General features: G+C 34.7%; 1 protein-coding gene across 1 annotated transcript; it reads right to left on the reverse strand.

Annotated features, from left to right (window-relative positions):
* Window positions 1-17,979: 17,979 nt before the first annotated feature.
* LOC110907717 (G-type lectin S-receptor-like serine/threonine-protein kinase SD1-1) lies at window positions 17,980-22,306 on the reverse strand. The gene is made up of 7 exons (XM_035983147.1): window positions 21,976-22,306; window positions 19,760-19,885; window positions 19,408-19,538; window positions 19,019-19,229; window positions 18,687-18,924; window positions 18,474-18,624; window positions 17,980-18,394 (listed from the first exon to the last, which is right to left on the reverse strand). The coding sequence occupies exons 1-7, from the start codon at window positions 22,304-22,306 to the stop codon at window positions 18,086-18,088; spliced, it is 1,497 nt and encodes a 498-aa protein (XP_035839040.1). The 3' UTR covers window positions 17,980-18,085.
* Between the last annotated feature and the right edge of the window lie 1,608 nt (window positions 22,307-23,914).

Genomic DNA, 23,914 nt, shown 5'->3' on the forward strand with positions numbered 1-23,914 from the left:
AGAGACAGTTCTGGTGATGAATCTGATTCCATAAAATCAGAGGAGCCGCAGGTTGTTGTGAAAGATGAGAAGAAAGTTCCGCCAGTGGATGATGTAAATTTTCCACCACTGAATGCTAAAAATTTGAAATCTAAAATTGGAAAAGTGGAAATTTCAAACCAATTCTTTCCTAAAAAGAAAGAATTGGATACTGAAAAAGCCTTTAACCCTGCTGTGAAAAATATTTTTGGAAAAATGATTGAAGGGAAAGCTAAAGGGGTTAAGGAATTTTATCAATTAAAAGGAAAGATACAACCCTAAATGAGACTGAAAAGGTTACACCCAAGGCTGGTCAGGCTTGGGTGGATATATTTTTTGTTGAATAGAAACCTGACTTGCCGGAGCTCCCAAGTTGGTAATCGAGGAGCATGAATCGGCATCATTCTTGTAAAACTGAGAAGTGTGAATTGCTGGAACTCCCAGGTTGGTAAGTGTGGAGTAGGAATCAGCACCTTGAGAATTCAACCAGAAGATGGTAATTGGTTGAAAATGATTGATAGTTGATCTTACAAGTGATTGAGAATTACAAGTGGTTCAACCATCGATCCCACAAGTGGTTAATCAAGGTCATTAAATTGAACTTGATTTAACTATCATTCAAAAGATTGGTAAACAATGTGATGAAATAACCCCAAACTTACAAATGGTAAAATCAACAAAACTAATTTTCCGGAAAAACCATTTTGATTAAAACAAACTTCAGTGTTTTGAAATCATAATGGGAAAATAGTTTGTTGTGAGGGGGAGTTCTGATTGTTTATGCCAAGTGGATGGAGAATTGAGGCAATTCATATCAGTTGTCATGTTCTTGTACAGTTTATTTTCAATTTCATTAAATGTTTTTGAATTTTAGGGGGAGTAAGAAATTTTCAAAAAATCCAAAAACATTAGAAAATTTAAAAAGTAAAAAACATGATAAAATGAAAAATGAGTTTTTGTTGCATAAAAGAGGAAATGATAGTACATCAGTGGACTATCACAACACGCTAAAGAAATGAAAGTCAAAACGTGATAAACAATCTCACTGTCGATGCGTCAGTAGGTTTTTACACATTTAGTAGATTGTGACAAGATATAAATCTAAATTTCAAACTTACTTATCTCGTGGGAAACATTTCTTGAATATATGGGTAACCCCCGAAATCTTGTTTGAAAGGTCCCTCTTTCTGAGATACTAGGTCTTTATACTCAGTGATATCTGGGGTATTATACCAGGACTTCTGCTGAATGGAAATTTTGACCTAGTCCCCATATAATATTTTCTGCAAAATGCTTGAAATACAGCAAAAGCCCTCCGCAAAAATGATTAAACAATAAAATTAATAATCATTGCTGTTGAAGAAAAGATCTTCTAAAAGGGGACACACCAAAAGTCGAAGCCGTCATCTCTCTGCGTATACGGAAGTATCGACCTGAGCTCTCACGGCCCTCGCAATTTAACCCCTTTACAGATATCATCTGTGGTATACTCACCTGTAAGACTGAATATTGGGATCTGGATACGGGAGTATATTCAAGTGGTGGGACACACGAATAAGTTTAAGTCCTTAAGACTCTAATCGCATATCTCGAAACAGTTGAAATTTGTGTGAAAATTTAAGAGGACAAACATACTGACAATCTAGGTAAATTGTTTAGAACTTAAAATGAATCAAGCTTAACAGTGTTAGTGATATGTCTCAAAAACTAATATGATCCTCTTGCACGAACTCACAAAAATATTGTCTGTAAATATTTCGTTTCTACATTTACTTTCATTCAAAAATCTAAAAAGAGTTTAGTGTGTTTTAACATAATTTGTGAAAAATCCAAAAAGATTTTCGACAACTGGTGTTGAAGAGCTGATTTTCGAAATCCCAAGTGCTAAACATGAAGAACAGGTTTGGATAAAGAATGTGTGAAAATGATTGTATTTTTCAAGAGATTTTAAGAGAATAAATCATTTTTGAATGTTTACCACAATTAGTTTCTAAATTTTTAAAAGAAGGTTTAAACTTTGAGAAACTTATGTGTGTGGTAGAGAACTTGCAGGATAAGAGCCAGGCAACGATCTTGAATTTGTGATTTCCAGACTACGATCCCAGCAGATTGAGAGGGGGAGTCTGAAGAACAAAGTGCCAGGTTGTGACATCTCGTATTTTCAATCTTTCCATTTTTGGCAAGTCTACTTGTACTTTCTATTTTTGTAAGTTGTACCTTTGTGGTATTTGGTTTTATTCCCAAATTGTACTCGAGACTTGAAATCATAATGAAAGTGCATGATTTTATCCATATTTGTGTTTGAATGCTATGTATTGTCGAAACAATTGATAACATGTTGAAACTATGTTAAACACGTAAAAACAGTGAAATTTCATCTTAATCTCAGCTCTCAAATTCATCATTGCCAAGAGATTACCCTAGACCGTACAAAAATTGGGAATTTATACGTTAATTCGGTAAAAATATCGAAATTTGGGTCAAAATAATTTTTATATTATTTTATTAATATTTTAAATAAGTAAATTAATAATTAAAATTAAATAAATAAGTATTTAAAACTAAGTTTTTATTAATTTTTGATGAGTTAAACTAACCTGGTTAGCTAAATCTTGGTTAAATCAGCTAACCAGGTTAAGTTTATTAAAGGGCAGCACTAACTAAGTCAGAAAACTCAGTTAGTGACTAACCCAGTTAGTCAAGGTTAACTGTTGTAAAAAAAGGGGTTAAACCCCAAAGAAACGCATTGGACCGGATTCGAACCCGCGACCTCTAGTTCACAAAACACGCGCTCAACCACTCGGTCGGGAATACCACATCCGTTATACCTTGAACCTGTATGATATTTAACACGGCATTAAATGAGCTGATTTAAAATATAACCGCCAAAAACCCAGTCGTCTTCTCCGATCTTTTGGACTGATTACCGGAACCTTTGTGACGTTCCATCTTTCGTAACCGATACCTCTATCTCCTATATATATATGACCAAATCATTCATGTTCCGTCCCTTTACACTCGATTCCCGAAACCAAAACCAATTCGAGACTTCATGTCGCCTTCGCCGGGAATCACGAACAACCTCCGACCACCTTCGCTTCCGACCACCACCATCTTCGCCGGAACTGCGAACCACCGTCGCCGTTGCCGCCGGTGACCCGTCCGGTACGAGATTCCGATTTCGTTTCTTTTTTTTTCTTTTCTTTATTTTATTTTATATAGTTACAGTCCCGTTATTATTATTATTATTATTATTAATATTATTACTATTAATATTATTAATTTATATTATCAGAAATATTATTAAAACAAATTTAGTAATCTGAAATTTATTAACAGAATTATTACTTCTGTTTTATATATATTCAGAATTTTTATAAAATAAATCAGATCTGTTTTTTTTCTTTTATATATATAATCAGAGTTTTTTTTTGAAATAAATCAGATTTATATTTTTAATTTTCAGTATTACTATTTAATATACCATTTAAAATCTAAACTATTATATTTTTATTATAATCAGATTTAATATTTTATTTAAAATCAGAATTTATATTTAAAATCAGAATTTATATTTAAAATCAGAATTTTTATAACAAAATAATCAGAATTATTTTCGGAATTAATATAAAATCAGAATTTATTATATAATCAGAATTTTTATAAAATCAGAATTTATTTATAAATTTTCAGAATTATTATTCTTGCTATTTTATTTCAGATTTATTATATTCTAAAATCAGAATTATTATTTTTATTAAATCAGAATTATTATTTAATTACTATTAAAATCAGAATCATTATTTCAATAAAACAGAATTTATATTTTATTATTTTAAATCAGAATTTATATTTTGAAAAAAACAGAATTATTATTTTTTTTTGCCTTGCTATTTAAATAATCTCTAAAGTTCCCAATATTTAACAAATCCTCAAAATTAATAGGGTAATTCTCTTGTGCACATCCTCTTGGGAAATCTCTTGTTCTTAATTATTCCAAGAAAAACGCAACGCAACCTAAGGTGAGTATACATGACCCATTTTCTATTTTACACTTTTGGGTGTAGTATGCATTTCCTATATCAAAAACACTATGTTAAACATTTTTGCACTGTCAATCCACATTTCATGTGAATCTATTTGACTCATGTTAATCATGTTATGCTAATGTTAAACATTTATGATTATGTGTTCATTAACTTTGCAAGCCTCCCCTAACAATGGCAGCGCTGTAGGTTGTAACGCCCCTCCCATAATATTATGGGTATTGTTAGGTTTATTCTATGTTACTCATGTTACCACCCTTTTTGGGTTAGGCTATGTTAATTGCGTTAAACTTTGGTTTGAACACATAGATTCATCGTTACGAGTATAACTGTTAATATGAAATCATGTATTCACGTGGATTTGATCATGTTAAACTATTTTAATCATATTATACTATATTCAAACTTGTGTACTCGCCAACATGTTTTGTTGACTTTATTTTAAATGCATACTGCAGGATGAGGAATCAAGATTTGGAAGAAATAAATAGGATGGCTTAGAAACCCACCTTGAAATAATCTATGTTTGATGTTTTGTTATTTCCTTTCTTATGACTATGTATGAAACTTTGGTATTTTAATAAATGAAACTTAATTATATTGTCACATTTAGTGTTATGATGTCTTTGAACAGTTTGTACGTCTCATCCCGATGTTTCCGCCATCGGTTGGGGTGTGACAGATTGGTATCAGAGCCATAACTATAGGGAATTAGGTAGAATTCCTATACTTTTCCCTAGTCTATAGTAGGAGTACTCTGATACCAGATTGGTATCAGAGCCATAACTATAGGGAATTAGGTAGAATTGCTATACTTTTCCCTAGTCTATAGTAGGGGTACTCTGATACCAGATTGGTATCAGAGCCATAACTATAGGGAATTAGGAAAAGTAGGAATGCTTTTACCTAGTCTATAGTTTAGGAGCTTTCTCATTTATTTGCTGTTTAAGACAATATTCCCTTCTCTCTTCCTTGCTTCCCTCTATTCTTTTGGACTTCTAATATACAAGTCTTTCCTAAGGCTAACACAATACACACATGGAAGCTGTGAAGACACTCATGTAATACAATCGAAATGATTCATCAAAACAGGGGTGATTCCCATATTTGGTGATGATTTTCATTCAGCTTAAATTTGATTTTTGCACGAAACCTACCCTCAAGTTAGGAGTGACATCCAAACCTTGATGGGAGTTTCCATTTCATATTCTAGTGGACCCTCATCCTTGGATGAGTACCAACCACATCAGGGTACGATGTTATCAAGTTAGAGGTGAAACTCGCATCTTGTTAACTAGTCCCATTCCTTGATTTTCGATCTCGCCAAAGTTTCGATTTTCCCAATCGATTAAGGACGTGTAGTAACTGGAAGGACAAACATCGTTAGTCGCTCCTCGATGAGAGTGTTTGTCTATTAGGCCAAAGCACGTCTCCTTAATTTGAAAAGGATTTCGATTCACTTTGGAATAGTCTTATGTTACGTTCCGTGACAATCCATGTTTTTATGATAAATCTCTTTTATGTTATCTCAATTATTATGTTTTACGTTAAATCTCTTTTATGCTATCTCATTTTCTTCATGTGTTCTACATTTGTACGTTATATAATTTCAATTTAATACATGCATACTAATATGTTATACTGGATTCGTGATTACTGGATTATTCTTATGTGATGAACTTGTCTTTTAACCCACACCTTAACATGTATAGCACTATGCGTAGTGCTATAGGAGTAGCGCCCGCCCGTATTCTAGTGTTCATGTTAAGTCTTTCAATTGCGGTACACGATGGGTTGACATGTTTATTCACATGCCAGTGATACGTTAATCTTGTTAACTAAGTGTGTCATGTGGATTGTTCTAAATTTTATGCTAATATCATCAAGATAGGAGTGATTTCCTTACCTTGACAATTAGCTTCGCTCAATTTTCAACTCCACCAATGAGCTAGGGGTGATTTCCTTACCTCAGAGGTAGTTGCCAACTTTTTTTCGTTTTCAACGAAACTTTATATTTGGTCGTTATCTTCATTTCAAGTTTGGGAACACGAATCAGTCTTCTTCTTAAGATTTCGAGGACGAAATCTCCTAAAGTAGGGGAGACTGTGACATCTCGTATTTTCAATCTTTCCATTTTTGGCAAGTCTACTTGTACTTTCTATTTTTGTAAGTTGTACCTTTGTGGTATTTGGTTTTATTCCCAAATTGTACTCGAGACTTGAAATCATAATGAAAGTGCATGATTTTATCCATATTTGTGTTTGAATGCTATGTATTGTCGAAACAATTGATAACATGTTGAAACTATGTTAAACACGTAAAAACAGTGAAATTTCATCTTAATCTCAGCTCTCAAATTCATCATTGCCAAGAGATTACCCTAGACCGTACAAAAATTGGGAATTTATACGTTAATTCGGTAAAAATATCGAAATTTGGGTCAAAATAATTTTTATATTATTTTATTAATATTTTAAATAAGTAAATTAATAATTAAAATTAAATAAATAAGTATTTAAAACTAAGTTTTTATTAATTTTTGATGAGTTAAACTAACCTGGTTAGCTAAATCTTGGTTAAATCAGCTAACCAGGTTAAGTTTATTAAAGGGCAGCACTAACTAAGTCAGAAAACTCAGTTAGTGACTAACCCAGTTAGTCAAGGTTAACTGTTGTAAAAAAAGGGGTTAAACCCCAAAGAAACGCATTGGACCGAATTCGAACCCGCGACCTCTAGTTCACAAAACACGCGCTCAACCACTCGGTCGGGAATACCACATCCGTTATACCTTGAACCTGTATGATATTTAACACGACATTAAATGAGCTGATTTAAAATATAACCGCCAAAAACCCAGTCGTCTTCTCCGATCTTTTGGACTGATTACCGGAACCTTTGTGACGTTCGATCTTTCGTAACCGATACCTCTATCTCCTATATATATATGACCAAATCATTCATGTTCCGTCCCTTTACACTCAATTCCCGAAACCAAAACCAATTCGAGACTTCATGTCGCCTTCGCCGGGAATCACGAACAACCTCCGACCACCTTCGCCTCCGACCACCACCATCTTCGCCGGAACTGCGAACCACCGTCGCCGTTGCCGCCGGTGACCCGTCCGGTACGAGATTCTGATTTCGTTTCTTTTTTTTTCTTTTCTTTATTTTATTTTATATAGTTACAGTCCCGTTATTATTATTATTATTATTAATATTATTACTATTAATATTATTAATTTATATTATCAGAAATATTATTAAAACAAATTTAGTAATCTGAAATTTATTAACATAATTATTACTTCTGTTTTATATATATTCAGAATTTTTATAAAATAAATCAGATCTGTTTTTTTTTCTTTTATATATATAATCAGAGTTTTTTTTTGAAATAAATCAGATTTATATTTTTAATTTTCAGTATTACTATTTAATATACCATTTAAAATCTAAACTATTATATTTTTATTATAATCAGATTTAATATTTTATTTAAAATCAGAATTTATATTTAAAATCAGAATTTATATTTAAAATTAGAATTTTTATAACAAAATAATCAGAATTATTTTCGGAATTAATATAAAATCAGAATTTATTATATAATCAGAATTTTTATAAAATCAGAATTTATTTATAAATTTTCAGAATTATTATTCTTGCTATTTTATTTCAGATTTATTATATTCTAAAATCAGAATTATTATTTTTATTAAATCAGAATTATTATTTAATTACTATTAAAATCAGAATCATTATTTCAATAAAACAGAATTTATATTTTATTATTTTAAATCAGAATTTATATTTTGAAAAAAAACAGAATTATTATTTTTTTTTGCCTTGCTATTTAAATAATCTCTAAAGTTCCCAATATTTAACAAATCCTCAAAATTAATAGGGTAATTCTCTTGTGCACATCCTCTTGGGAAATCTCTTGTCCTTAATTATTCCAAGAAAAACGCAACGCAACCTAAGGTGAGTATACATGACCCATTTTCTATTTTACACTTTTGGGTGTAGTATGCATTTCCTATATCAAAAACACTATGTTAAACATTTTTGCACTGTCAATCCACATTTCATGTGAATCTATTTGACTCATGTTAATCATGTTATGCTAATGTTAAACATTTATGATTATGTGTTCATTAACTTTGCAAGCCTCCCCTAACAATGGCAGCGCTGTAGGTTGTAACGCCCCTCCCATAATATTATGGGTATTGTTAGGTTTATTCTATGTTACTCATGTTACCACCCTTTTTGGGTTAGGCTATGTTAATTGCGTTAAACTTTGGTTTGAACACATAGATTCATCGTTACGAGTATAACTGTTAATATGAAATCATGTATTCACGTGGATTTGATCATGTTAAACTATTTTAATCATATTATACTATATTCAAACTTGTGTACTCGCCAACATGTTTTGTTGACTTTATTTTAAATGCATACTGCAGGATGAGGAATCAAGATTTGGAAGAAATAAATAGGATGGCTTAGAAACCCACCTTGAAATAATCTATGTTTGATGTTTTGTTATTTCCTTTCTTATGACTATGTATGAAACTTTGGTATTTTAATAAATGAAACTTAATTATATTGTCACATTTAGTGTTATGATGTCTTTGAACAGTTTGTACGTCTCATCCCGATGTTTCCGCCATCGGTTGGGGTGTGACACAGGTTCTGATTCTGAGATTGCTTATGCTAATGAATTTTAAAGATACAACATCCGAGGGAGAGGAGTTTGTTGATGATAGAGATTGTGTTAGGATGCTTACAATGGAGAATACTTCAGAGAAAAGCACAAAGACTGATAAAGACTGAAGGTTGACAAGCGAAGACTTGACGCTGAAGACTCCGTCAACATCCGAGGGGGAGTTTGTTGGTGCATCCGTCTGTCGCCTACGTCTTGTATCGAGTCTTGATTAGGGTTAGTCAGTTTAGGGCTCGGGAATCGAGGAAATAGTCTTGTAAGAGATTCCGCTTGAAATGACAGTGTCATTTCAAGCGAAATACCCATTATATCCTGATTCCGCTTGAGTAGTCTAGATCCTGATTTCGCTTGAGCTGTTTAGATGTGATTCCGCTTGAACCGGTCATGTGACATTCAAGCGGAATAAGAACACTATATATAGTGTCACTTGGAGCGAAATCAATAGTAATTGGTACGAGTTGTCTTCCGGTGAGCCACGAAGTGCTGCCGAAGTGTTGTCAAGCTTGTAATCGGATTATTGATCAATAAAACAACAAGATTAAAGTGAATACGGCTGAGATTGCACCAAAACATTTGTTTCCGCCTCTTGTTTTCGATAAAAACTCTTCTGATCGACTCGTTCGGGTCTGAAAACGATCCTACATTCCCTGGAAAATCAGAGCCTGGAACGTCGCCAAAAGGGCTCCAAAGTTGACTGATTTTTCTGTTCATGTTGTCTTTGATAAACTTGTTGAAACTTGAGGAAACTCATCTCAAACCTATGTCCTTATGCTTATAACCACATCTATGGTTAGTCAGGCTTAAAAAAAAGGTGGAGACATTCAAACTCAGAGGATTAATCCTCACAAACTTTCTGTTTTGTTCAAGGGTTTAACCCACAAGTGATGTTCAAGTTCAAGACTTGATGTAAGTGTGATTTAGGATTAACTTGGGTTGTCCTATATAAAATCCACACATTGCTTGATGATTTCTTATAGATTAGTGTTTAGCATCCTTGTATTACTTGTATTTCATGACCCTCCTTGTATGTTCATAACATCACGTGTAGTGGTGAGCACTTAGAGGTGCCTAAATGGAAGACTTTTCTTCCTACCTCCTACATGATTTCTATGACACTAAAGAGGTTCCTAAATGGAGGATTTATCCTCTTACCTCATGCTTGAACTATTAGACTTATTGATATATTACATAACCTAAATAATATCTATATATACTATTCAACATTCGAACCTTTGATGATGAATTTGTGTTCATTCGTCAAAGTACTAGACTTACACCATCTATGACCATACACTTGTTATGACTCTAATGGACCTTTGATCCATGAAATCCTACAAACTCTTTTGGAGTTTTAATAGTGTCAAGAACATGTGCTATGTATACAAGATGATTACTTTTCATATACTTACTTTTCATACACTTTAAACTCCATACCCTTAGACCGAATGTATCCGTCTCTTAAAATCCCAAACCGAACTTACTCAACCTCCTAAACTCAACAACTTCGTCAAATTGGATAATCGGAAAGCATATGCAATTTTGTGAGTACACTTGACCCATTTTCCTTTTAATACACTTTGGCTGCAACATGTTTTACTTGTTAAACCGCACAATTCATAAACATACTTTTATTCATTCAATCCGTATACATGCTTTGTTATGCTTAGGTTCATGCTAGAATACATACTACTTGTTAACTCGGCTTAAACAATTATAGCGCTATAGGAGTAGCACACCACCCGACGGGGTTTTGTTAAGTCTTTATTCTATAACGGTCTCGTTGATTTTGTGACGAGGGATGCTAAATACTAGTGGACACTAGAGTTGACATATTGTTATGCATGATAGTTTGACCTTGTATACCAAATGCTACGTTGGATTGAAAATACTTTTTGTATGCATGACACGAGTCTAAAACTTGTGTACTCGCCAATACCTTTGTATTGAACTACACATTTAAAACATGTTGCAGGTTTAGTGATGATGTTGGTGATGCATGGAATCTAGTAGGATGCTTAGATACACACTTTAAATCTTGTATTTTTATTGTATTGTGTTTTATTATTCATGTTGTATTTGTTTCAAATCCTTGTAATTGACTCTTTAGAAATGAAATGAAAATTTATTATTAAATACTTGTCACATATAGTGTTATGAAGTCTCTTGCAATCTATTTCGTCTCACTCTGATGTTTCTGCTATTGGTTGGGGTGTGACAGCTTGGTATCAGAGCCATAACTACACGGAATTAGGAAAAATTGCCATGCTTTTACATAGTCTATAGCTATAGAGCTTTATTTTTATGTTTTGCTTGAACTACTTGCATGCTACTTTATTTGCTCCTTAATTATTCTCTTTTGATGTTTTAAACATATATGACACTTATGTGTTAATACTTGACATACTATTCTCATGTGTTAATACTTGTCTTATTATGCATTAATACTTGTTTTTATTGTTCTATTCATCATGTGCTATTCTTGATATGCTTTCTTATGTGTTTATACTTGTTTATTTATTCCTCTAACTTACGCCTTTCCTAAGTCTTTTTATTCGATTTATACTAAAATCGAAACCACTCGTAATACACAAATGAGACGACTTCACCAAAATAGGCGTGAAACCCACAATTTGGTGGACAACTCTCAATCCATCTACTTTTTTTTACATGAAATTCCCATCAAGTTAGGAGTTAAATCCTCACCTTGATGGGGAAATTCAAATTTCAAAATTCTTGTGGACGCTCGTCAAAGTGTTGAAATTAAATTTTGACCCGACGAGTACCAACCACACTTAGGATACGAAATCGTCAAGTTAGGGGTGAAACCCGCACCTTGTCGACTAGTTCCCCTCCTCTATTTTTCATAAATCCCGCCAAGTCCCGAAATTTTGATTGATTTGGGACATGTAGTAACCGGAAGGGTAAATACCGTTAACCGACTTGTCGGCGAGAGTATTTTACCTATTAGGCCAAAGCATGTTCCTCAAATTCAAAAGACTTTTTGACCACTTTGGTTAGTCAAAGTTCCGTTTTGGAACCATCCAAATTTTAATCAAACATGTGTTTCTATTATTTATCTTATACGATGCAATCTTTCAAATTCAAACTTATTTTCGATATTCTCTTTTCACACACACAACATATTAAATCATTTCATACATTTATACATATGCATGATTTCATAAAATTTTATTTATATTTCTTATAACAACAAATGGAGACATATCATCAAGATAGGAGTGAATTCCTTACCTTGACGATTAACTCCACTCCCTCTTTCTTAAAACAACCTCACCAACGAGTTAGGGGTGATTCCCTTACCTAGGTGACCGTTACCAAAAATTTTCCTTCAAAATATCTTATTATGCAAACCCGATCATGTTTTATACCTAAATCGTTTATCATTATTCAAAATACCTACTTATACCGATTTCAAAATACATTATTTTATTAAACGTACTTCTTATCCTATAATCTATTTTCACTCAACTCATATACACGAGATTTTTAATCATGTATTAAAACATTTTATTACCCGAATTCGAAAACCTTACGAAATGCTACCTATCAATTTAATCGGTCCAATGAATCTCTTGCCCATGAACTTCATATTCGACTTAATCACTAAAACACACACTTACGTTATACCACCATACTAAAGACTTTCATTCTCAACCGAAACTCAAACCAACTTTCTTGTATACTTATAAGATCTTATAGATATTATATGATCATTTTACCAAAGACTCTTTTCAACATCAACGAATCATTTGTTAAAACTTTTTTTTTAATAATCACTAAGTCCATTTTGCTAAATTTCTTTTCTAAGGATCAACGTTTTCATAAGAACCTCCAAAATTCAAAATGTCTTGCTTTGATGCAAATGAAACAAACCTATTATCTCCGAAAACCTTTTTCTACACCGCTTAATTTGTCTTTCAAATTTCAAAACACGTGGGCTAGGAGACTTCATGAGGACTGACAATCTTCAACATACGTAAACTTTTTAAAACAAAAGTAGCATTTCCATTTATTACAAAACACATTATGCATACCCAATGAATACTTTATATCGCCTTGCATTTACAAACTATATTCTACCTTCCAAATCAAACTCGATCTATTTTGATTCAATAAACTCAACATTTCGCTTAAACAACCATACATGTAATTCATCATACACAATTTAATCGATACCTCGTGACGAAATTGCTTATATCATTCGTTTTACATATTCAAATTTCTCGAGCGTTTTATATGTCCAGATTTGTTATGCTTCAACATACACTATATACGTAATTTTTATTATTCGTACTTACACTTATACTCATACGTTTTATGCTTATACTTACACTCATACGTTTTATGCTTACACTTATACCCATACTACTCGTATGTTTTATGTCTTTACTCATACTTACCTGAATATTCATACTTAAACTTATATTATGCTCATACTTTCATTCATACTCATGATTCATACATACGTATCTGTGCGCGAGTGGAATCCGAGGGATTCGCTTACGTGGGTCCCATATATACTTAAGCATGGACTTGCTTATATACTACATTCTTATACGTACTCATTCATATTTTCAAATACCTTAATTCATATGCAACTAGTACAAGCTGTGCAGATCATGCGATGATCCGTATAATCGCGGGTGCACACGGGGTTATAGTGATAAGCGCATGAGAACCGTAGAGTGTACTGCTGTATATGGTAAGACACGGAACGTAACATGACACCGGATACGAAATAGACGTAATATGGTCAAAACATGGTGGATACGCCGCTGGTACTTCCTATATATAAGTGTTTTCACCATGTTACCAAACTTTCGTAAAACGTGCTATGAGAAATTTAGTGTTTTGCAGACCTTGGACCTAATACAAATTTTAGACAACTCACAAACGCATTATACCCGATTATCCATGACGAGACCTCATTCTTAACACCTCACCTTTGTCTATCCGATACTTATACTATTCTGATACTCGTAATTCGCCCATTAGATCAATCGTCCACTTTTCATATCTCCCATTTTCTCCATTATCCTTGTCCTTATTCGAACCCTGTTTACAATCAAGTCTGTTTAAACGTTCGAATCCTAACTTATCTCCTTACCTTAAAACTATCTTCCTATTCTTGTACTAACATACTTAGTAGACTGTTATCACTTTATTTTAAAAGTACCAAACCTTTTCATCCCTCTCAATAAACAATTTTTACGAATGTGTGATTTTATACTATCCTTAAAAACTTCCTATGTAAACTACCCCACTTTCCATCAAAATACAAACCGTTTCGTACAAAATCTTCCTTCTTAATACGACACATTTTTAATACATCTCCAATTTAAGTTATTCAAACTTGCTTACACTCGCTTTACCTATATACGCACCTACACGTTTTTAATTATGTTTGGTACCTCAAATTATTTTGGACAAAACGAACTCCTTTGCAAACCCATCTTGTCATTCCTCAAAATTTCGTACTTTTTACGTTTAAAAAATTTTCGAGTCTCAATTTTAATCACCCTTTTTGCTAAGACTCTTTCAAGTCTTCCTCTTAAATAAATTTCGGGACGCAATTTCCTAAAGGAGAGGAGACTATAATGCCTCGCTTTTTGCAGCTTTCTGTTTTAAGAAAGTTCATCTTGTAATTCTATTTTTGGAAACCGGTTTCCTTTGTAATCGTATTTCGTTTCAAGCTATTGTAAATCTGAGACTTGATCGTAATGAAAGGAATCTTTTATATGAAATATACATCGTTTATACATTATTTATACATTGATACATACGTTTGTTTGACACATGATTCGTAATTCGCATAAACATAAGCTTAACTCGTAAACAATGATCGTGTATTCGTAATCCCTAAATCTTCATACATTCAAACACTTGGTTATTCGATTATAAGATTAAGTTGTATGTTTTTTTCACTTGATCATACCAAACTATAAACCATACATACTTGTTACATTTCATGTGTTATACACACCTATGTTTTCACACTTTTTGCTAAATTAAAACATGTTATTTATGCATTTTGGACCTTGTTACAAGTTACATACATACTAGACACCATGTAACACTTTATTAAACATCTTCTAATGTCAAAACAATAAAATAAAACAAAAATTATAGGGCTGTTAACAGCCTTGCATCAGCCCACTTAAATTCTTTGTTTTGAGTTATTCAGCCCACTAAACACTTCCAAAGCCCAACCAAATGAAACCCTAATCCATCCCCTATATAACCCAAGCTTCCTCCAAGCATTTTTCACTCTCTAAACACTCTCCATTCACTCTCAAACACTCCAAACCGTAGCTGACTTCTGAAGTTTGAGCAGATTGATACTACTTCACTAAAGTGAGCATAACTCACTCAATTCTTATCTGATTCACTCGATTCTTTTTGCTACTTATTTGTATTAACCTTAGATACGTTTTCATGGGTTTTCCCTAGAGAATCAGAGCCTGGAACGTTGCCAAAAGGGCTCCAAAGTTGGCTGATTTTTCTGTTCATGTTTCAATCTTTGATAAACATGTTTAAACTTGAGGAAACTCATCTCAAACCTATGTCCTTATGCTTATAATCACATCTATGGTTAGTTAGGCTTAAAAACAAGGTTGAGACATTCAAAATCAGAGGATTAATCCTCACAAACTTTCTGTTTTGTTCAAGGGTTTAACCCGCAAGTGATGTTCAAGTTCAAGACTTGATGTAAGTGTGATTTAGGATTAACTTGGGTTGTCCTACATAAAATCCACACATTGCTTGATGATTTCTTATAGATTAGTGTTTAGCATCCTTGTATTACTTTTAGTTCATGACCCTCCTTGTATGTTCATAACATCACGTGTAGTGGTGAACACTTAGAGGTGCCTAAATGGAAGACTTTTCTTCCTACCTCCTACATGATTTCTATGACACTAAAGAGGTTCCTAAATGGAGGATTTATCCTCCTACCTCATGTTTGAACTATTGGACTTATTTATATATTACATAACCTAAATAATATCTATATATACTATTCAACATTCGAACCTTTGATGATGAATTTGTGTTCATTCGTCAAAGTACTAGAATTACACCATCTATGACCATACACTTGTTATGACTCTAATGGACCTTTGATCCATGAAATCCTACAAACTCTTTTGGAGTTTTAATAGTGTCAAGAACATGTGCTATGTGTATAAGATGATTAGTTTTCATATACTTACTTTTCATACACTTTAAACTCCATACTAGTGGACACTAGAGTTGATATATTGTTATGCATGATAGTTTGACCTTGTATACCAAATGCTATGTTGGATTAAAAATACTTTTTATACGCATGACACGAGTTTAAAACTTGTGTACTCGCCAATACCTTTGTATTGAACTACACCATTAAAACATGTTGCAAGTTTAGCGTTGATGTTGGTGATGCATGGAATCTAGTAGGATGCTTAGATACACACTTTAAATCTTGTATTCTTATTGTATTGTATTTCATTATTCATGTTGTATTTGTTTCAAATCCTTGTAATTGACTCTTTAGAAATGAAATGAAAATTTATTTAAATACTTGTCACATATAGTGTTATGAAGTCTCTTGCAATCTATTTCGTCTCACTCCGATGTTTCCGCCATCGGTTGGGGTGTGGCATATCCCGGAGATGTGACGTTTCACAAGGCGTCAAACATCAGGTTTCAAGCAACACATCGATTCAAGAAGAGACGCAACGGTTTGCGAAGCACCTATTCGATTAGTATAAATAGGCTTAGAGTTTCAATTTTATTCAATTCATACGGAAAACACAATCATTCTTATTCTTATTCTTGTTCTTGTTTCTTATAATCAATATCAATTGTGATCGGGGCCAACAAATATATTAATAGAAATCAATACCCTATATCCACCTGTAGCAAAATGAATCAATGTTGTGGGTATTCGGTGTTGACTTCTAATCAAATACTTGCTTGAATTATACTTCATTAACTTACTTTGTAAACTTAACCAAATCCCAGTTTGTTCTAGATTAAAAAGATGTATCTAGCCAAAGAAATTTTGATAAGAGAAACAATGGTAGTTGTATCCTCATAAATCACATTTGTATCGACTAAAATTAAACAAATAAACATGGACACGTTCGTTCACCGTTCATATATATATATATATATATATATATAGGAGAAGGATCCGTTAGGAGCCACCCTTTATTGCGAGAACCGCAAGAACCAATGTGAACACAACAAAAAATACCTAAAAATAGCTAAAAAACACACACATTTTTTTAATATTTTTTTATAAAAAATCGCTATATTTCGTTACAAAAAAAATTAAAAAATTTTTTTGGCTACTAAAAGTAGGGATTTTAATTTAAAAAATATTAAAAAAAATTTGTATGTTTTTTAGAATTTTTTAGGTTTTTTTGGGGGTTTAGTTTTTAGCATTTTAGCTTGGGTGGGGGTAGGGGGCGGTTAGGTTTTTTTTAGGTTTTTTTGGTGTGTTCACATTGGTTCTCGCAATAAAGGTGGTTCTCGCATGAAGACATACATATTATTTGAAGACATGTCTCTTTAGTGTTTATTTCCTGTTTGTAAGTCGATAAGTTTTTGTTAGGTTATACGCACGAGGAAGCAACACTCACAAACAATTAATCTGTAGAAAATAAATGAACAAGAGAAGACAAGGATTTACGTGGTTTGGTCTGCTAACCTACGTTCACGGGCTACAACCAGGATATCTATTGTTTTCTGCCTCTCACCACTCGTGATGAGGATTTACAAGTACAAAGATCATATAAATAGAGATTACAACAAGGGTTAGTAACTTGTTCCCAAAGAAAAGACTAAATGAGCTATAATTAAATGAAACAGGTCAGGTCACCAACTTAATTAGTCTGCTCCAAAATTGTCTTCTAATATTGAACCGGGCCCAACCCAAATCGAGCCTCCTCATAAACCCAATAATTTTAACCTAATGAATGATATACTTATAGACTTCAATGATTAGCAGGAAAAAAAAAGAACACAATGTGCTTGGACAGTTGGTATGTGTAAGGCTTTCAAACAAATCAAATCACTTCATTGAACTGTTGGAGCTCTATGTGCTGCAAATCTGCCCAATTATTATAATGAACTCAGTGAAGTTGCAATTGATTGTAAGTTTTTTTAGAAGGTTTATACTTTAACAAATGATAATCTAACAATACCATCCGTACTTCGTCGACAGAAACTTAATTCAAGTAGAATCCAGATTTTTCGAATACCACTCACTGAGAAATGGACTTCTATGAAATTATCGAGCATCTACTTGAGAAACTGTGAATTCATTAACTGAACCCAAAGGTTGTGTCATGCTTGAGGATGACTCGACTTCATGCTTAGGCACTTCTGCATAATAGCCAGGTTGGTTGGGCACAGGCAGTGCACCCTCACCACCTAACATGTGAACCACAGAAGACATATTTGGTCTATCATCTGCATGGTGTTGTACACATGATAAACCAACATGTATTGCCTGAAGCACTTCAGATGCAGTCCACGAGTCCCCTAAGGCCGCATCAACGAGTGCCAAGGGCTTGTCTTCCTTGTAGAGTCTCCAAGCCTGAACCATATATATTAAAACTTAGGTTATTATCCAGTATCCCTTGATTACAAGATTATTTTCTTTTAACTCAACTTACATGCCTAAGAAGGTTATCCTTGTGACCTTGATGAGTGAATCCTCTGTTTTTCTTCCCACTCACAATCTCTAGCACCAAAACACCGAAGCTAAACACGTCTGATTTTTCTGAGAGTTTCCCATTTGTTGCATACTCGGGAGAGATGTAACCCCTACAATACATTGGGAGCCAAGTAAATATTCAACATATAAGGTGTGAGTAATAGATAATTACAATGTACCAACGACTTTGCTTGTATTGGCTTCAATCTCATATTCTTTGAACATTCTAGCCAAGCCAAAGTCTGATATTTTCGGGTTCATGTTGTAATCGAGCAAAATATTGCTTGCTTTTAGATCTCTATGGATTATTCTAAAGCTGGAATCTTGATGGAGGTAAAGAAATCCTCGAGCAACCCCGTTTATGATGTGGTAGCAATGAGGCCAGTCAAGTAACAAGGAATTGTTTTCATCTGCCACAAGTATAATTATTTTGTTACTTAATTTGTATTACAGGGTTTAAGATTTAATCAAGTTTGTAGTCTTAGATAATGTTGAGTGCCTAACCAAATAAGAAAAAGTCCAAGCTTTTGTTGGGCATGTATTCATAAATCAACATCATTTCATCTCCTTGAGCACAATATCCCACAAGTTTAACAAGGTTACGATGCTGAAGCTTTGCAATACACATGGCTTCGTTCTTGAACTCCACAAGTCCTTGCCTTGATGTCTTTGAGAGCCTCTTCACAGCGATTTCTCCTCCCTCTTCAAGCACACCCTAAAGATCATGTTCTATCATTAATTGCAGTAAACTATTTGGATATGCTTTCTCAAATAAGACAAGATTTCATTTTTCATGCACTTTTGTGTGAATATAAATATGTAATTATCATTACAAAACAAGATTTATAAGTACATGTATTTAATACAAATTTTAACTTATCAGGAATATTTACCTTGTAAACTTCACTAAAACCTCCTTCCCCAAGCTTATTGTTGATTGAAAAGTTACCCGTCGCCTTAGCTATCTTATCCAAGCTAAATATTGGCAGCTCCAAATCTTGGTTCCCATCATCGTTTATGAAAGCTTATTTAATTATGAAAACAAAAATAATTCATTTTTTTCAGCATAGACTAAATCTATACAAAGAGAACATATAAAGTGGCAGGTTCAATTTAAAACTAACTTTAAGTAGAGAACTGTGTGAGAGTTGTAGAATGTATTACGCTGTTCTCACAGTCTTGAATGTCTGTATAGCTATGGTGAAAAGCTTAGAACTTTCAAAGAAAAGTACTTGTTAAACTTACCTTCACCTTTTTGATCATGTGATTTCTTCTTCTTTCTCCAGGCATATAGTATGAATGCAAAGGTGATCAGAACTACCACAAATGCAATTGGCAAGGTCACTATAAGATGTGATTTCTTCTTGTGTCCTTTTCAAAAAACAAAATGTTAGTTATAAAATATCTTGCCCTGAATCATCTCCTTGCTCAGCCACTCTGGTGAAAGCTTATTCTCTACATGCTGTATCTATCATTGACTTGTTATTTCATTCTCTTTGAGTCGTTGCTGCCTGATATACATATGAGAATGGTAGAAGCTTAGAGCTTAGAGCTTAGATTTTCTATTAGCTAAACATTATCTGTTTGCTATATGTATGCTAATTCATCCCTTTAAGGCATTGTTTATTAGCCACTTTTCCGTTTCCTTGAAAGTTTCAGTTTCAACTGTAATCTGACTTCTTATATAAATCAAATGTGTTCCTTTTATCCAATCAAATGCATAATTATATGAACAAAACGATTGTTAATAAACTTAAACACAATTACACATGATACTAACTTATTTTGATATTCTGGTCGATGACTTTTCTGTTGGTGTGAGTTTATGCTCGAGCTCGGCTCGCGAGTAAAACCTAAAGCTCGAGTTCGGCTCGCTTCGACTCGAACTATTTTGAGAACAACCTTAAACGAGCTAAAAAGCTTGGCTCGAGCTCACTTCAACATTGCTTAAACGAGCCAAAGCTCGGCTCGAGCTCGGCTCATCAATGTTATCATCATTATTAATATATTATATATAAAAAATTAAAATTTTGTTTGGGCTCGTTTAGGCTCGCGAGCCTAAACAAGCTTTGTAATTTAGGCTCGAGCTCGGGCTCGATAACAAAACGAGCTCTATTTCAGGCTCGAGCTCGGGCTCGTTAAGGCTCGACTTGTTCGAGCTTTTAACCGAGCCGATCACGAGTAGCTCTCGAGCCTCTGGGCTTGTTTACACCCCTAATAATTTTCATCAAAACCAACCGAACTAGACTATGAACAATCTTTAAAAGCACAACATACTACAGGTTACATACTTCAAAGGTAAGATTGTTATAATTTGACAATTTTATTTTTGACATCAAGAAAGACCAATAACTCAGTACTTGTATACACAAGATGTTATAACTTCAAATAACTCATAATTTCTATCAAAAAAAAAAAAAAAAAAAAAAAAAAAAACTAATGATTTTTCTACCGTATCTCACATTAGTGCAAATTAATCTCCATTCTACTAACAGAAGGCTAAAACTCAGTTTAACATAACCTAAAACATCCGATTGTGCAAAAACAGTTAATCTAAACCCTAGACATGTGGCAAAATCGAATTCAATAAACTCAATTAGGTGAAAACTAACAGTTGAAGAGCTTCGAGAAGAATCAAATAATGATGGTGTTAATCTTACACGAATATCATACCGATTATTCTATCTAAGGAGGGAGATTACCGGGAGATTCCACGCACCAGATTGATGTAACCGGAAGTGAAGAAGATGTTCGATTCCAGAAGTTAGAGAGTGAGAGGGGATGAAGAAGTTTGCGCCAAAATTGATCTATAATAACCGTACGTGAGATTTATTAGAATTGGAGGGTATTTTAGTAATTGACAGGGTATTCTCTCCTAATCTCTCCAATTTGGGAGGATAAAGATACTACAAAAATTGTTCCCTTTTCCCTCCTTTCCCCTCCCCTCCCATCCTTAAAAAAATCTCGAGAACATGGTTTTCTCCTATTTACATCTCCTTTCTTTCCCCTCCCCTTGTTAAATGAGACTCGGGACATTGTACTATTGTACCACACATTCCGTGAGTCAGGGAATTTTGCGTTGCTTAGCTTGCTGAACTTATGCCCAGTTTCACTATTCATGGGTATTTTGTGCTTACACCCATTTGACCAGTTATTAACAGACCATTCTTCTGGCACCTTAGGTTCAAATCCTTCTAAACATGTACACACCGGGTAAGTACTGATGTTACAGTTTCCATAAGTACCGCATAGATTGTAACTTTTACACTCATCCTCGAAGGACGCCATACATCTCTCTGATGATTGATTACTAGTAATCCATACTAACTGTCGAAATTGGCCTTCGTAATTCAGTATCATCTTTGTAAAATATAAACTGTTTAATAAATTAAACATGATGTACATCTCTTTTTTTTTTTCATAAACAAATTTAAATTCAGAGAAGTTGATTTGCATCAGACCATGCATCCCAGTAAACCCCAAACCATTTGCAGATCCAACTCTTTGTTGCAAACTTTTTTCACCGTTCATATTATTGATATATAACTGCGGATATCCATTTATGTCCATGGAAACTGTATAAGAACCTGGTAAAGGATCATGACTATCCTTCCATGATGTCAGGTTACGCTGTATCCCCGTTACAAGGTCCACACCGATTTTCATTCCCGGTAACCAAGTGTTGCCAGGGTGATCGAAGCTTTGCCAGATGATGTCTCCAGTAATGTTATTGAAGGGGTATGGCCCCAAAAAAGCCGCGCAATCCTTCATCAAGGCCGCGCGCCGGTCCATATTCCTCATTCAACAATTTTCTTACTGGAAAACCTCGCGCGTGTACCACCACACCCCATGAAGAGGCGCGAGGTCCAGTCAGAAGAGAACTGCAATTCCGACACTTAGGAACCTGATAGAAGTCTTCACTACCTGTAAGCCCGCGCAACCCCCAGAAAGGTTGCAGCGCAAGTCCAGAGTAGGAAGGTACCAAAAGGTACAAGTGGCAGGAAAAAGGAGCCAATGAACATTCTGCAGGCTCTGTTCAATCATGCGCCACGATCGTCTGACGTACAGAAAACGAGAAGTACTTAAGGACGTCTATGTGGCACCAATCAGAGGCCAGAGACATCTGTCCCACGATCTCCACTTGTCTGCTGATGGCAGAAGGACAACAAGGCCGACAACAATGACACGTGGCTCCAATCAGGGCGTGCCAGCGCCGGAGAACTTCTAGAAGCCACTAACGGTCGACTCCAGTGAGACAGAGAGCATATCCGCTATGTTGTCGCTTACCGGCCCAAGGCCCATCAGCCCACCTCCTCTTACACCTCTCCGGCTATAAATAGAGACCTCACTCCACAGGTTAAACATTCCATTCCCTCTACTCTCACTCTTAATACTTAATTATCCTCCCAAAGCAGTTGCTTATTCTCACGCCGGAGCCCGGTTAAGAGGGAAACCCCCATATTCCCCTCTTAACGAGTAACAGTGTTCTGTTTTGCAGGATTAGACGTCCAAGACGAAGCTCAGATCATTAGAAGATTAACCATTATGGTAGAAACATAAACCCAACTAATTTACCCCGTGATTAGTTTAGTGTTTCTTCATTGGCGCCCACCGGTTTTTCTACAACCACTTTCATCTTCTTTTTTCTGAGTTTTCGACACTTTTTCTTCCTTCGATCATGGCTGGTCAAGGAATCATTCCCGAGTTTGGTTTCAGAGCAAACTCTAATGCGGTGTTGGGCGAGGGAAATCAAAACATCCAAGCCCAACACATCGAAGAAATTGGTGAAATCGAAGTAACCAACACTGGGGTCCCGCGCGGGAGCATCACCTGCATCACTCAGACGGTCACCCCAGGAAACAACGGCGAGGGACCTTCAAACGCGGCCCCACCTCAGAACGTTTCGGCATTACTAGGGCTACCAGAGGGCGAGACGCCAGCCTCATGGTACGCCAAGAATATTGCAACCATTAACGCAGCGTATCAATCTTTGATTGCGCAAGAAGCAGTCTTAACGGTAGAACCGTCCTTGGTTACTCCTCGAGCACAGAGTCAGGGGGCACGCCAGATACCCCCACAGTCAAATCTCCAAGGCAGAATCAATAGGCCTCCCCCTACCAGGAGACTAAGCGTGCATGACACGCGCGATACAAGGGGAGAAACGGAAAGTTACTACGACTATCCATCACACCTTCAAAGAGGTCCTGTTCATAGCCGGCTCACGCCGCGCAACATGAACAATGAATGGGAGGAGACAGACCCGAATGACCCAACTTGGGAAGATGACGAGGGTTCGTCAGTTTTCAATCGTTTGCAGAAAAACCATGAGTACTTCAAACCAAGACAATACGTCGGGTACACGGAAGAAGCGGAAAGAGACTTTCGCCTGGCCTATCGACC

The sequence above is a fragment of the Helianthus annuus genome, chromosome 14, assembly GCF_002127325.2.
Source record: "Helianthus annuus cultivar XRQ/B chromosome 14, HanXRQr2.0-SUNRISE, whole genome shotgun sequence".
Taxonomy (NCBI): domain Eukaryota; kingdom Viridiplantae; phylum Streptophyta; class Magnoliopsida; order Asterales; family Asteraceae; genus Helianthus; species Helianthus annuus.